The 15,900-nt window shown below is 42.6% G+C and overlaps 1 protein-coding gene across 1 annotated transcript; it reads left to right on the top strand.

The window, feature by feature from the left end:
- Window positions 1-5,518: 5,518 nt before the first annotated feature.
- Window positions 5,519-5,875, top strand: LOC117208309. The gene has a single exon (XM_033449370.1). The coding sequence runs from the start codon at window positions 5,519-5,521 to the stop codon at window positions 5,873-5,875; it is 357 nt and encodes a 118-aa protein (XP_033305261.1).
- The last annotated feature ends 10,025 nt before the right edge of the window (window positions 5,876-15,900 follow it).

Raw genomic sequence — 15,900 nt, forward strand, 5'->3', positions numbered from 1 at the left:
AACGCTAGCAATTAAACGACTTGCCTCATTCAATCACCGATTCCAGCACGACAAACGCTTCGAATCAGAATATCGAACGGTAATACAGGAGTACCTGACATTGGGACACATGACGAAGGTCAATGTCAACCACTCCGACGACAACGGATACTATTTACCCCATCATAGCGTGATCGAAGCATCGACTCAAACCACCAAACTCCGTGTAGTTTTCGACGGATCGGCACCAAGCACTACCGGAATCTCCCTAAACGATACACTTCACACAGGACCAAAGTTACAGGAAGATTTATTTTACATACTAATTAGATTCCGCTCTCATCAATACGTACTCACTGGCGATATCGAAAAAATGTATCGGCAATTCCTCGTACGACCAGAGGATCGGAAATATCAAAAGATATTATGGCGCGGCTCGAGTTGAGAAACAGAAACATATCAGCTTAACACCGCAACGTTCGGTTTATCCGCAGCGCCGTATCTAGCCATTCGGTGCCTCAAGCAACTGGCAGAGGACGAAGGACATCGATTTCCACGTGCAGCGCAGGTACAGCAGCGGGATTTCTACGTCGACGACGCTCTTGTCACGTAATTTTTGGGGTTAGTTGATGAAAATAAAAAGTAGCTGAGTCGTAACACAACTATCGTCTTTATTTCACAGTACAGGTTTACATAGATTGGACAGATGTTCACTGTTCGGTAGTTTTATCTATTTCTCCCCAGGTGTTTTCGTCTCATTACGGAGGAAAGCTCGGTGTGGGTGCGCCCTTTTTAATTAACAACGCGGATTCGCTGTTCGCACCTTCCGTTAGGAAAAGTGAGGGTAACGATCCACGATGCCAATTGGTTATAAGTCATGAAGATAGGAGGAGAAAGCCTTCTTCCAGCGCGGCTAGTAGGTAATATTGTTTATGGGAAAACCAGCTTTTTCGTTAGTCGAGTATTGGGTTTTTCCCATTAAGTAACTACCTGCTTTCCCGTAATTAGTAAGGACGTATAACAACCTAAGGGCTGTTTCAAGAACCATCCATAAACAGATAGAAGAAATAATAAACTTAAAATGTTTAGGTTTATGATGGGTCCTTGGGGTAATTGAGGGTACGGACTGAAGACCTGCATACATCCTGCCTCTAATGTGAAGCGACGTTACACTCTCACCGGAGCTGTGACGAGGGACGAAGCAATCACGCTTAGAACAGAACTCACCAATTTACTTCAACTGGCCGGCTTAAACATACGAAAATGGGCATCAAACGACAACAACTTATTACATGGACTTTCCATAGAAGAAACAAATCATCAATACTTTTTGGGCGGTTCGCAAACTTTGAAGACGCTGGGGGTGTTTCGGAATTCATCCGACGACTCCATTCTTCACTCGGTGGAAGTCAAACCCACCACCTCCCGAGTCACGAAACGAATCATTAGCTCGGAGATCGCAAAAATCTACGATTCGCTCGGTCTGCTCGCACCGGTGATTGTTCGGGCCAAGACGCTGTGTTACGACCGTTCGCGGAGAGACGTGATCGCGAGATAGCACGTCAACGAGAGTTGTAAATTCTCGCTACGATCATGTTAATCGACGCCGCGAAATAGTCGTTCCCCTGTTTCGTTTAGGATAACAGAGGTGGTTCAATGAATATAGCACTGTGTTAACACTAATAAATTAACGTTTATTTCAACAACTTATTAATTAGAAAGATATAAATGGAACAACAAAAGAAATGTAACTACGTAATGCGCGATATAAGATATGTATTGACTGTTTGGCTTCTCGAAACGTTCTGCCCGCCCTTCGATTTGTTGGTTTTTTCTGGAAGGCGACCCCCACTACGTTCGGATCACGCCACCTTTGTTTACGCCAGATAAAATAACGGCCACGAATCGACGCCTCTGGAGGTCGCTCCGCTTAATGAGCCATGCGCTTGCCACTACAATGTTTATTTGTCGGGCAGCCGCGACGATCCGTCCGCGACATTATAGTGCCGCGACCGACGGTTAAGAATATGATCTATGGCAAGCCGCATGGCGTAACACGCTGCTTCAACGAATATGGTCGTCGAAAATCAATTGGGATGAATCAGTTCCGATCGAGTTACATACAGAATGGGACAGGTACTACGCCCAATTACCCTTATTAAACAACATCAGGTTCCAACGCAAGGCAATAATGAAGTCGGCAACGGAAATTGAATTGCATGGTTTCTGCGATGCTAGCGAAAAGGCTTACGGAGCCTGTGTTTATCTCCGAACCCTTAACACTAACGGCCGTGTTTGGACCCAACTTTTAATCGCAAAATCGAAAGTCGCCTCGCTCAAGTACCAAACCATTCCTTGGCTCGAGCTGAGCGCGGCACTCCTTCTATAAATATAAATATATGTCGGGTTTACATTAGAGTTAGGGTTAGGCGAGTGAAACGAATCTTCGTTTGGGTTACACGTTGTCGTTATGCAATAGAGAAGACATTGACTAGTGCAAATACGATTATTATAGAACCGGACAAGTAACCGTGGTAGTTAGGTACTCGAGAAACTAATGTAGTATCGTGGACGAAAGGCCTGGGAAATATCGCACGAACTATGAACAGTGTCGCGAGAGCCGAGGCTCCGTCGGGCCCATCAGTGTGTCATCGGTCTTTTCAAGTGCATAGTTTCGTGGAAAAGACCTACGTGACCCTGGCTACGAGTGTCTGCAGAACACGTGTGCGGTGGGCCTAGGAAAAAGGCAATAGAATGGGACAACGGTCAGTCGAAAAGCAGTGTGCGAGTCGAGAAACAGAGCGCGAGTCGAGAAGTCGAGTGCGAGTCGAGCGGAGACGGAGGTTGCGAGTGGCGTTGCCGAGAGAGTGTGGATTGCGCTGTGTTCTGTACGTTTGGTATGAATAGTTCAAGTTAAGCCACAATCGTCTTTTCTGTCTGATTAACATCTCTATTGTCCACTTTTTGTAAACATATTACATGACGATATTACACTAATGACAATGATCCTAGGTTCAATAACGAATCCGCGGCCGACGGGATGATAGATGAAAGTACTCACAAAATCTAAGTCGGATGCGTAATATTCACTGGTCGTAAAGGGTTACTCCTTTCATCAGTGAGATCGCGAGCGAGAATGCCTTTCCCGTCCCGATGATGGCACAGAGGAAAACTATAATGGGGTGTGTCTAAGGATACGAGATCATCGGATTCGTCGAGAAAAGCCTTCTTTCAGGAAGTAAGGGAAATTGGCGTTGCTGCTAATTGGTCAATCTCCATATCGGTGGTTAGAAAAAGGTGCTAGCCGCCCTCGTGGGAAAGTTGCTAGTGGGAGACACCGCTCGTTGAAAAATAGGTCTCCCCTATTTTCCCGTAGTTGGGACAACGACTGTTTTTCTGTTTGAAGGACTTTAGTTGACTAAATCTTAAGATTTATAACGGGCCCTCGAGCTAGCCGAACATGTACTGCGGAGACGCATCGACATCTGGCAATCATCTTACTCGAAGAATAGGGTCTGCGTGTGGCGAGCCACGGGACAGAAACCGTTGGAATGTTTACTGTCGCGTGTCGCCACGAATATTTCTTTTAAGGAGAGCTATAGAATTACTCCATACCTTTTTTAGACAAAGCGTTTATCCCGTGACCGCGGCTACATTCGGCGACTGACTGTCCCCTCGAGCCCAAGCTCATTATCACAACTCTCGAACAATTACAATCGGATTGAATAACTACAATTGTTCAATTACAGCTATAATAGACTCTAGGTTACAATGTTGCGGGATTATCCAAAATTCCAAAGGCTCCGGTGTTCTTTCATCTCCGACATATAAATAATAAAAGACCAATCACCTCACCTTCTCGCGGGGCTCCCTGTCGCCCTGCACCGGCTTCGACCAGGATTAGGTTGGGGTTAGGTTGGGGTTAGGTTGGGGAGCATGAGGCGGGCATGGGTTCCCGGGGCATAGTACCATGCCCTGGGAAACCCCGATGGATCTGATGTTCTCTTACAGTCGGGTGGCGGCCGATCGGTGCCCTTGGCGCCCGTCGGTTCGCCGATCCGGTGCGGAGAACTTCGGAGAAGTTGGTGGGCCCATGCCTGTCAAGACCACTCACCTCACCTTCTCGCGGGGCTCCCTGTCGCCCTGCACCGGCTTCGACCGGGGCAGGGTGCGAAAGAGTGAGTGGCACCAGGACGGAGACTTCGACGACGACCTTGGCGAAAACAAAAAAAACAACATGGACATGGAGAACGTAAGCAACAAAGTTTACGATGCAGGGGAGGGATACCACAGTACCGGCGCAGTCGTGGGTAGTGAAGTGGGCCGCACTGCGTCGACATCTCGCGACCACGGCCGTTCGAGGGTGGACCGCCAGGCCCCCGGACGTGTTTCTACGCCTGGCGATGAGACAGGAGACAGGAGGAGGACAACGGGAGGACAACCGGAGGACAACGGGAGGACAACCGGAGGACAACAGGATGGAGACCGCGGAGGAGCCTCCGAGGAGGGCGACGAGACGCTCGCTGAGAGCCGCGGACATCCGAGTACGTCTTTCTCGCACCGGCCATGATAGACGATGGCGCGTCACCGATGGCGGGGGGATCGCGGGGGCGAGCGAGGTCCGACGACGAGGAGTCGGTCGCCTCGGTCACCTCGCGCTCGTCGCTGGCTTCGATGGCGTCCAGGGGTAAGAGGAGGAGAATAGCAGCCACAACCCCGGAGGTGTCCGAAGAGTTGGAGGCGCAGATGAGGACGAGCTCCCCGGCGGACATCAGCGCGGGCCTGACGATGCACGTGTCCGAGATAATGTACGTCGCGACGACGTCGTCGAACCTGAAGGGGACCTACATCAGATCCCTGAAGAACGCGGCGAGCTACATCACCGCCGCCTGGAACACGTAATCCTCGAGGAGGACGAGGCCAGCGCGAGGCACCGACGACGTGGACGCGAGGCTGTCCGTGCTGGAAGAGGAGAATGCAGCCCTCCGCCAGGAACTGAGGAGACTGGCTGCTCGTATCCACGAGTGCCCGCGATGCGCAGACGCGACGCCCGAATACGTCCGTCCCCCGCGGGAATGCGGAAACGACAGGACGCGTCTAGACGCCCTGGAAAGAGTAGTCCGAGAATTGGGACCCTCCATTCTCAGGACCATAGAGGAACGATTCGGGGACACACGGTGGCAACACCCCCCCGCTCCGTCGATCCCCACGCTGCCCAACCGACGCCGCCCCCAAGGGAGCGGGAGGACGGGGGATGGGAACTGGCGGAGATGAAAAAGAAAAGGAGGAGAAGTAGGAAGAAGACGAACGGGACGAAGGCAGCCGCCGCCGCCGGAGGAGAGGCGGCGAGGAAAGGACCGATCGCGCCACCACCGACGCGGGCACGACGGCAGCAGCCCCACCCCGGCAGGACGACAGGCGCACCGAAAGCGAGCGCCCCCGCAACGCAGAAAGGACCACCGCGGACACCCAAGGTGGTCACCCCCCTTGCGCACCACGAACATCCGCGGTGACCCTGACGCTGAACGAGGGAGCGAGGATGTCGTACGCCGACGTCCTGGAAGCAGCCAGAACGAAGATCCCGCTATCGGAGCTCGGCATGGAGCGCTTGGAGATGAAGAAGGCGATGACGGGTGCCATCATAATCCAAGTCCCCGGAGACAAGGACAGGGGAAAGGCGACGCTACTGGCGACGCGTCTGGCCGAGACGCTGGACCCGATGGCAGTGAGAATCGCCACACCGACCAGGATGGCGGAGCTACGCGTGACCGGGATAAACATCTCGGTCAAGAAGGAGGAGCTGCGAAGAGCACTGGCCTCGGCGGCAGGATGCGGCAGCGCGGAGGTACAGGTGGGCGAGATCGGCGCCACCAGAGGCGGTCTCGGGTCGGCATGATCAAGTGTCCGGCAGCAGGAGCCCGCAAGCTGGCCCAGGCGGAGAAGATAGCCCTGGGCTGGTCAACCGCGAGGATAAGGGCCATCCCGAAGCAGCCGTTGCAGTGCTTCAGGTGCCTGGAACTGGGGCACGTACGCGCCACCTGCGTATCCGGCGAAGACCGAGGGCACCTGTGTTACAAGTGCGGCGGGAGCGGACACCGCGCCAGAGACTGTCCCGCCTCCGCTCCCAAGTGCCCCCTGCGCCGCTCCAGGATAACTCACGATAGCTTTTGTCGTAAATGGACTACACATGTAATAATACAGTGCTATGTAAACGTGAGTGTTGATTTAAAAGGAAAACAATCTTAAATTGTTATCAGAAGTATTACGTTTGTCGCAAGTGGGCACTATGCTTGCATTTATACGAATTATACGAAATTATACTAGCACGACTTTGAACTAACGAATATCGGCCCCGTTGTATGTATCTTTCAAATGGATATATATATGTAAGTAATGTAACTATCGTAGAGTTACTTCCAAAGTGCGATGCAATACCATATAATGAAAATACTATCTTGGGAGTAATTGTTTGAATATGTCGAATAAGTAGTTTTAGGAGACGGATAAATAACATTTTTTGAAATCTATATTGTTGAGGTTATTCGATGTGTAAACAGAGAAAACTCGTGAATAAATTGTAAGGCAGAAAATATATTTAAATAGAAGTGTAATTATAAGTAAGAATACAATTTGAGCTGATCCAGATCCGCAAGCTAGCTGTGTTACCCAATAACTGAAAACCCCGAAGTTAACGTCGCCTGTCTACTGTTTATGGTCTGTCTTCGTCGCAGTCTTTTGTCTACACGCTGTCGATGGCTTCAGTGCTGAGAAAACTAAAAAGACCAGATGTAGAGTTTTCTTAAAAGTGATAACCACTTCAACATATATAAAAAATATCTAGTAGATATTAATAGATTAATAATCGTAATAACTTTAAGCATTATCAAAAGTAATAAAGAAACTTCAAAGTCAAGTAATTTGTTGGAATTCTACATTTTTATATCTAATATACAAATATTAACGATTGCTAAGATAATCTCTGTGAGGTACGGCATTGTTATTTTAAGTTATGAAAGGATCTGAAAATCGTGGAGAACAACGTGATTAGCCGTGTTAATACAAAATTCTCCCTGTCTGGACATAGTTTATAAAATTGTCTGATGCCTACATAATAAAAGTTACATGACTTCAAGTATGGATATGATTAATATACACATACATATAAGCGTGTTTGAATGCAAATCGATTCCTATTACTAGTCGGACATGATGGTGGTCGAGAGATTATTATTGCTCTATATATTATTTTGCTTATAATAGTATTATTACGAACTCGTTGCTTTTTAATAAAAAGCTAATAATTGTGCATTATGTGCATTAAATAAATGAAACTTATGTTTCTGCTGACCATAATAGATGCTTCAATATAAAAAAAGGAAATATAAAAGGAAATAATTAATTGAATAACACTACCATGAAGAAATAGATATATAAACTAATAATCTCTCGAATATAGTAGGAAAATAGTACAGAATATTAATAAGAACTACAGTACGTTGACGTTTACTATTACTTAGTAGATTACGAGCAATAATAATGCGAGTTTAGCTAATGAAGACCGAAAAGTTGAACTTGGATGCGATTTGGTCTGATTTCGCAAAATTGCTTATTATAATACGTTGGCCTTCAAACGCAAATTATAGAACGTAGGCATAGACGAATCTGAATTTTTTTTCTTTTTTTTATTTAATTCTTTTGGTAAAATTTTTTAACTGTTTGATTATCATGTGGGTGACTACTCCCAGCAGGATACCATCTTCGTGTTTGTTAGGTTGTGTCCTTTGTGAGGTCTGCTGGGTGTCTCCTTTTCAGTCTTCTTTCCATGCTTGAGGTGTTGATCGTTTCCGCAGCTAGCCGGTTTGGGTATGTTCCTAATCTTTCTTTGTATTTTTCTGCATATCTGCTAATTTCCTCTTTGACCGTTGGTATTCCCAGATCCTTCCGTATGTCCTCGTTTCTAACGTACCATGGGACGTTTACTATTGTTGTAAGAATTTTTGCTTGTATTGTCTCTATTTTGTTTATATGGCTCATTGCTGCTGTCCCCCATAGTGATATTCCGTACGTTGAGATTGGTTTTATGATCGTTTTGTATACTTTTAATTTATTTTCTATGCTTAATTTGGATTTTCGACTTGTTAGCCATTGCATTTGTCTCCTTGTTGTCTGTATTTTGTCTATTATTGATTTAGTATGCTGTTTCCATGTGAGTTGTGTTTCTAGGTGGAGTCCTAGGTATTTGACTTGCCTTGTTTGCGGTATGTGCGTGCCGTTCAGTAGGATGTTTGGTGGTGTCTGTTTTCGCAGTGTGAGTGTAATATGGTTGCATTTATAGGGGTTTGCTTTTATTTGTTTATCTTGCAGCAGCTTTTCTATTTTTGTGATATGTTCTTGTAGTAATGTGACTGCTGTTACAGGGTTAGTGTGTCTGACTAGTACAGCTGTGTCGTCCGCGAATGTCAGTATTTTGCTATTGGTAGTTGTTGGTATCTTGGTCGTGTATAGTGTGTATAGTGTTGGTCCTAAGACGCTTCCTTGTGGAACCCCTGCCTTGATGTCTTTAACTTCAGAGTATGTGTCCTTCATTTTTATTACGGAGGTTCTGCTGCTTAAGTAAGATTTTATTAATTGGTATATTTGCTGCGGGAATTGTTTCCTAATTTTTTGTAGGTGGATTTTTTGTAGTGGTTTATTTTGTCAAATGCTTTCTCTATGTCCATAAAGAGGGCTGCACAGTATTGTTTGTCTTCTAATGCTAGTATTATTTCGCTAATGAGCCTCTGCATTTGCTCTACCGTGGAATGTTTGTTTCTGAATCCAAATTAGTGATCTGGTATTAATTTTTCCTTCTCTATTATTGGTTTTATGCGGTCGTATATTATTTTCTCTAGTATTTTGGAAAACACAGGAAGTAGTGATATTGGTCTGTAAGATGCAGTTTGGTGTGGGTCTTTGCCTGGTTTAGATAACATTATGATCTGTGCTGGTTTCCATTGTTTAGGAAAGTATTGAATTCTTAGTATTGCATTGAATATTATTGTCATTAGTCTTATCGCTTTTGGCGGAAGGTTTTTCAAGATTTTACCATTGATTAGATCTATTCCTGGTGTTTTATTGTTTTTTGTTTTCTCGATTATGTTTCTAATTTCTTGTGCTGTTGTTTTAGGTATGGTGTAGTGTTTGTCAGTTGAGGTACTAGTGGTTTGCGCATCCTCGTCCGTATGACTATTGTGGTTGCTGTTGTTGATATTATGTGGTGTAAATGTATTGTAAAGGTGATTGGAAAATTCTTCAGCTTGATCTTCGCCGCTTCTTGCCCATATGTTGTCTGCTTTTCTGATTACTGGGATTAGTTTTGTTGGCTTCTTTATTTTTTTCGTGGCTTTCCATAGGGAGTAGTTGGAGTTTTCGTGTGCAGAGAGTGACTCTATGAATTTTGTGAATTCGTTATTGTTGTGCTCTTTTATTTTGTTTTTTATTTCCTTTGCAAGTTTGTTTAGGTGTTTTCTGTTTTCTCGTGTTTTATGTTTTCGCCATTTTGCTTTCGCTTTTCTTTTTTCTCTAATTTTTTCGAGGATGTCTAGTGGAACTGTTTTTGTTTGTCTGTTGGTTGGTTCAGGTATAGTGGTTGCCCATGCTGCTTCTTGGATAGTTTCTGTAAATGTTGTTACTGCCTGTTCGATGTGTTCGGGTGTTTTCAATGGAATGTTGCAGTTGGTTTTGCTCTCGATTATTTCTTTAAAAGTTTGCCATTTGGTGGTTCTGTTGCATAGTGTCTCTGGATTGCTATGAGGTATTGGTTTGTTTCTATATGCAATTATTATGGGTGTATGATCGAAGCTAAGCTCGAGGCTGGGTATTATTTTTAATTTATTTGCGTTCAGTCCCTTTGTGACTGCAAGGTCGGGTAGGTCAGGCATTTTACTCAGGTCTGTCGGTCAGTATGTCGGTCTTCCTGTGGATAATATATTGAGGTTGTTGTTTCTAATGTATTTTTCCAGGATTCTACCTCGAGGTGTGGTAATTCTTGATCTCCATAGCGTGTGCTTTGCATTGTAGTCTCCCGCTGCGATAGGCCTGTCACCTAAGTGTTGAAAGTACTCCTCCCACATTTGTGATGTCATTTTGTGTCGCGGTGGTACATATACTGCTGACAACAGGAAGTGGTTACTGCTAGTTTGTACCGTAACGGTGGTTGCTTGGGTATATTTCTTTCTTACTTGGCTATGTAAGTGATGTTTGATATCACTGCGGTCCCTCCGTGTGCTTTTCCTAAGGGGTGTTTGGTATCATATATGGTGTAGTATGGTAGTTTCATGTAGCCTTTTGGCGTGAAGTGCGTTTCTGAAACAAGTAATATGTCTATATTGTTGTTGTACAGGAATGTTTTAGCTTCTAGGTCCCGTTGTTGTAGGCCATTTGAGTTCCAGGCCGCTATTTTCAGCGTGTCTGTTTTTATTTTTTGCTTAGCATGTTTGTAAGAAGTTGTAACATGACTGTAATTTGTTGCGTTTGCTGTCTAAGAACTGCGTTTTGTTTGCTTATCATTTTTGTTAGCATTTCGGTGTTTTCGGTGGATTGTTTGAGCAGTTCCTTGATTTCTGTAGTGTCGTTGCTGTGATGGTTCTAATTTTGGATGTCTAAGGATGGCAGTTGGTTGATTACTTGTGCGTAGCTTCGGCTACCAACGGTGTTGGTGTTACCGTGGTTATAGTTCATTACGTGCTGTAAATTTGGTATTGTCTCAGTTTCTGTGCTATTCTGTTGCGCGTGAAAGTTATTGCGTGTCCTGTTTCGAAGCGGCGGAAACAGTTTACGTTGCAGTTGTTTTCTGACTACACAGCCTTTGTAGCTAGCTGGGTGGATTCCATTGCAGTTGTAGCATTTTACTTCATTTATTTTTCCTATGTACGGACAGTTTATTGTTAGGTGTTTTTCTGCTCATTTGACACACGCCGCGTTTCTGTTGCAGTAATTTTCTGTGTGTCCATATTGCTGACACCGTATGCATTGCGGTATGTCTTTTTTACGTCTGGGTGGCTGCACTGTTACTATTGTGTTTAGAACCTTTTTAATTTCAAAAATTTCGGTGTTATTATTTTTAGGTTCGAATTTTATTAGAAATAGCGGTAATGGTTGCTTCGTATCATACCGGGTTATATTGTTTATTGCTTTTACCTGGTCTCCGATTTTAGCTAGTTCCTCGCATATTTTATGAGTATTTGTTTTTGGGTGTAATCCTCTGAATACTGCTTTGTAACTTTTATCAGTTTTGAGCTGGTAAGTGTAATAGCCGGCGTTTTTTTCTTTTAGTGTTTTTGTCACTTTTCTGAAAGTTTCTGGGGTGTTAGTTTGTACTTTTACCTGGTCTAGTTTTAATTGTTTTATACTGTAATTTTCTTTTCCTGCCACGTTGTTCAGTAGTTCAATGAGGGGGTCTATTATTTGGGCTGCAATGTAAATTGACGGTGGTTTGGCGATATGGGTTATTGGTTTTCCGACTGGGTCTGTTTCTTTCTCTTCAGGCAGTGCGCTGAAGGAGTTTCGGAGAGTAATTTCTTGTAGCCATTGTTGCTTTTCTGCTTCGATAGCTTTCCTAACGTTCGTGTTTGGTGTCATTTTGCGTTTTTTATTGTAAATTGCCACCTTCCAGCTTTCATCCTGGTGGGTTAGTTCGTTGTTGGTTTTATTCTCGTCATTATTTTGTATTGTTTCCATTTCTATTTCATTTATAGGTGAGCACTCCTGTTCTGCGTTTAGTGATTGACTTGGATTTGATATATTTATAGCTTTGTTTATGTAATATGTTTCATCTTTGCTTATTATTTTTATCGGTGGTATGTGTTGTTGCACTTTGGATTTAGTAATAATAATCTTATCAGTAGAAAACACGGATTGTCCACCATTTGGCTATGGGCGTTGTCGTTCGTCACTTTCTTTTACCTTCTTGCCGCACTTTCACTGAAGCACTGTTTTACACGTCCGTTTAGCTCGGCTGCTTGGGCAGAACTGCGCATGCTTTTGACCTGTAACTTTGGTTTCTTTTTATCATTTCTCTTGCCATCGCTCCTATTGCGCTATTCGCCAAGGATTGTAATAAACAGTTATCTTTCGTTCCTCAAAAAGTTCTATAACTTACATATTCCGTTTAAGAAAATATGCTCTGTCCCTGTGGGATTTTTATGGAAAGAAATGTTATCCTTAGGAAATTTTTTAAAAAGTGTTGTCATGGAACAGACATTTTAGAATCTGCATAATAAAAATTCCATGAAAACAAGTTATTTTAAAACGTATAATAAAAGACGTTACATAAAATAAATAATACAGTACGAATAATGTTGTATTATTCATAAGATTATTTAATAAAAAAATATGAAAATTATAACGTAAATAATTCACAGTTTCAGGAGAAGTATTAAATGGAAAAAAATATTTGTTCAGAATAGTACTTAAATAAAATTCTTTTACCATTTAAATGAATAGAAATACATAAAAATTATGTAATATAATATATAGACAATATTATACATTATACAATGTAATATGTATTCCGGTTTACATTAGGATTAGGGTTAGAGGCGCTTAATGATTCTTCAATAGAATTAGACATTGACGTGGTACAACAATGGTAAAGTTTATTAACACAAGTATGGATATTACAGCGTTGGCAATTAACCGCGGTGATTAGGCACTCGTGACACTAATGGCAATGGCCTCAGGTTCGATAACGAATCTGCGGTCAACGGGATAACAAAATATGTTTCCTTCCAAAGTACAAGTTGTACTCAACTTGCTTGTCTACGGTACAAGTATCACTAAACTAACTCTTCATTAGAACGTAGAATATTCAGCGAGAGTAAAGATGCTATGTAACTCGATAATGAGACCTCACGAGAGGTCAGAGACATTCCGTTACGATAATGTTGCAGAGGAAAACTATGATGGGGTGTGTCTACGGACCGAGATCATCAGATTCGTCGAGGAAAGCCTTCGTTCGGAAAGTGAGGGAAATTGACGTTGCTAATTGGTCAATTTCCATGTTGGTGGTTAGAGAAGGCCGCCCTTGAGGGAAAGTTGCTATCGAGAAGCGTCGTTCGTGTGAATAATAGATTTCCCCTATCTTCCCGTAGTTGGGACAAAGACTGTTCGTCTGTTTGAAGGACTTTTGTTAACTAAATCTTCTGTAAATCTAAATAATCTAAATAATCTGTAATCATCTTACCCGAAGAATAGGGTCTGTGTGTAGCGGGCCACGGAATAGAAACCGTTGGAATGTTTACTGTCGCGTGTCTCTACAACTATTTCCTTTTAAGGAGAGCTATACTATTACTCTATACCTTTGTTAGACAAAACGTTCCCTTCACTGCGGCTACGTTCGGAGGCTGATTGTCGCCTCGAGCCTAAGCTCAATATCACAAATCTCGAACAAATACAATCGGATTGAATGACGACAATTGCTTAATTACGGCTATGAATAGAATCTAGATTATAATGTTAGGGGATTTTCCCAAAATTACAAAGGGAAGGCTTCGGTGTCCTTTCACCTCCGACATATATATAAGAAACGAGAAAATATATAGAGAGTAGAATCGATCAATAAACTAAAAATATATACGGACGCTAAAATAGGCGCGCGCTACAGTCGGCGCGTAATATGGAGTGAAAAGAGCATTCAAACGTCAAGATAGCTCAAACAGGAATGAGGTAACATCTAGTTTTCTTCAAAATCATTATAAGAATGCAGTTTGCGCGATGCCGGTGTAACGTCAATTTTATCAAAGGCCACCGCGTACCCTCAATTACCCCAGGGACCCACCATAAACTTAAACTTTTAGTTTATTATTTTTGTGTTATCTGTTTATGGATGGTCCTTGAAACAGCCCTTAAGTTGTTATACGTCCTCACTAATTACGGGGAAAGCAGGTAGTTACCTAATGGGAAAAACCCAACACTTGACTAACGAAAAAGCTGATTTTTCCCATAAACAATATTATTAACATGACCAATTGGCATCGCGGATCGTTACCCTCATCTTTCCTAACGTAAGGTGCGAACAGCGAATCCGCGTTGTTAATTAAAAAGGGCGCACCCACACCGAGCTTTCCTCCCTAATGAGACGAGAACACCTGGGGAGAAATAGACAAAACCATCGAAGAGTGAACATCTCTCCGATCAGTGTAAACCTGTGCTGTGCTAGAAAATAAAGACAATAGTTGTGTTACGACTCAGCTATTTTATTTCATCAACCAACCCTTAAGTTTACTGGCAGAAGAAGGGTTAAGCGCTTTTTAAGTGCGTATTCGCTTTTAATACTAATATAAAAATAATAAAAGAGAAAAGTTATTTATTCCTAAGCGAAAAATGTGGTAAGAGAATAATTTTCTCATGGTTGAAAATTTGAAGTCCATTGATATTTTCTCTATAACATTTTTATTATCACGACATAGTATCTGAAATTTTGACCAATCCAATGATTTTTATTCTTAGAAATATCTTGAATACGGAGAATTAAGAAATGTATAGTGAAGGATGTAAATAATGAAAATAAATTATGGTGGAGGAATCAACGAAGGAAAGTTATTTTGCTAATTATTATACGAATGAATATTCAAAATGTCGCGCAACGACTACTAAACTATTTAATAAACACTAACCTTACCCGGGTTAACGAAATGACTGGTTTAAAGATCTAATTTAAAATTGTACATTTATAGTTATTTCTTTTGTTCATCTAGCTTTATGTGAATTCTTATATTCTCCGATTAATTGATTTCTTAACTTTTAAAACTAGTTATGTGACCGGGCCTGATGAGATTAGTGTCGCAAGCCAGCCGGAAATTTTCTTCAATTTCTGATCTTCGGCTGATTTTCAGTATTTTGCCTCCGACCTTTCACCAGCAATTAGATTTGACAAACGAAATGCAATGTAAGACTTACCAACGTTTAGGCCATGTATCTTCTAACTGCAACAGACTGCCGCAGCGTTAAATTAAACGATAAATTATGATCCAAATAAACGTATTGACCCAGATTCATATACCGAAGAAAGCGAGGATAACACGAATCAACCTTGTTGCGTGTCGTGTAAAAATTCTGATCATCCTGTTCACATCAAGATTGCTTTCAACGCTTATTGTTAGTGTTAAAAAGGCGATGACAAAAGAGAATTTGGAATATTAACGAAGAGCGGAACAAATAAATACGATTCGTTTGTGAAACAAGTGACTCAAAAATTACTTGCAGAAAAAATTCCATCGAATAATAAATTAGATAATTGTCCTAACCTCTGTATTCCCTTATTTCATCGCGATATATCTGATGGCTAAATATGAACCACAATCCTAACACTGTCCTTGGAGAAGCGGCTAAATACAATACAAAGCTCAAACTCTAAACTTATAGGGGAAATCTTCACGTTTATACCGCAGCAACATAGCTCAACAGTGAACCGGCTCCTTTCACTTCACTAAATAATAGGGCGACGATCTCCTAGACGAGTCCAGTAACTCGGCGGTAAGAACAGAGCATCGCATGCAGCATTCAAGATTTCCAAACATATCCTACCGCCACGTATAGACAATAGAAAGCTACATCTGTATATCTATTATTAAACTATGTCTTGTTCCCTAACAATGTTTCAAATCAACCAAAAAATTTAAGAGAAAATAGTGCTTGCCCTCCGTATAAATGAAATATCATAATGGAACTTTCGGGCAGCCGACTAACTCAGAGACCAACTGACTCAGAGTTCAAAGTAATTACCCGTGCTTCCAGGTTTTTTCCTGAAACACGACTTGGGAAATCCCCCAACACAACAATCCCCAAAAATTTCGGAAATCCCCAAAACACATCTCCAAAGTAACAGCCCAACAATGGAACTTATTTAGAGCAGCCTCTATTTCTGTCAACAAACAAGTGGTCC

This window comes from Bombus bifarius, unplaced genomic scaffold (assembly GCF_011952205.1).
Source record: "Bombus bifarius isolate JDL3187 unplaced genomic scaffold, Bbif_JDL3187 scf7180000008061, whole genome shotgun sequence".
NCBI classification, from domain to species: Eukaryota; Metazoa; Arthropoda; class Insecta; order Hymenoptera; family Apidae; genus Bombus; species Bombus bifarius.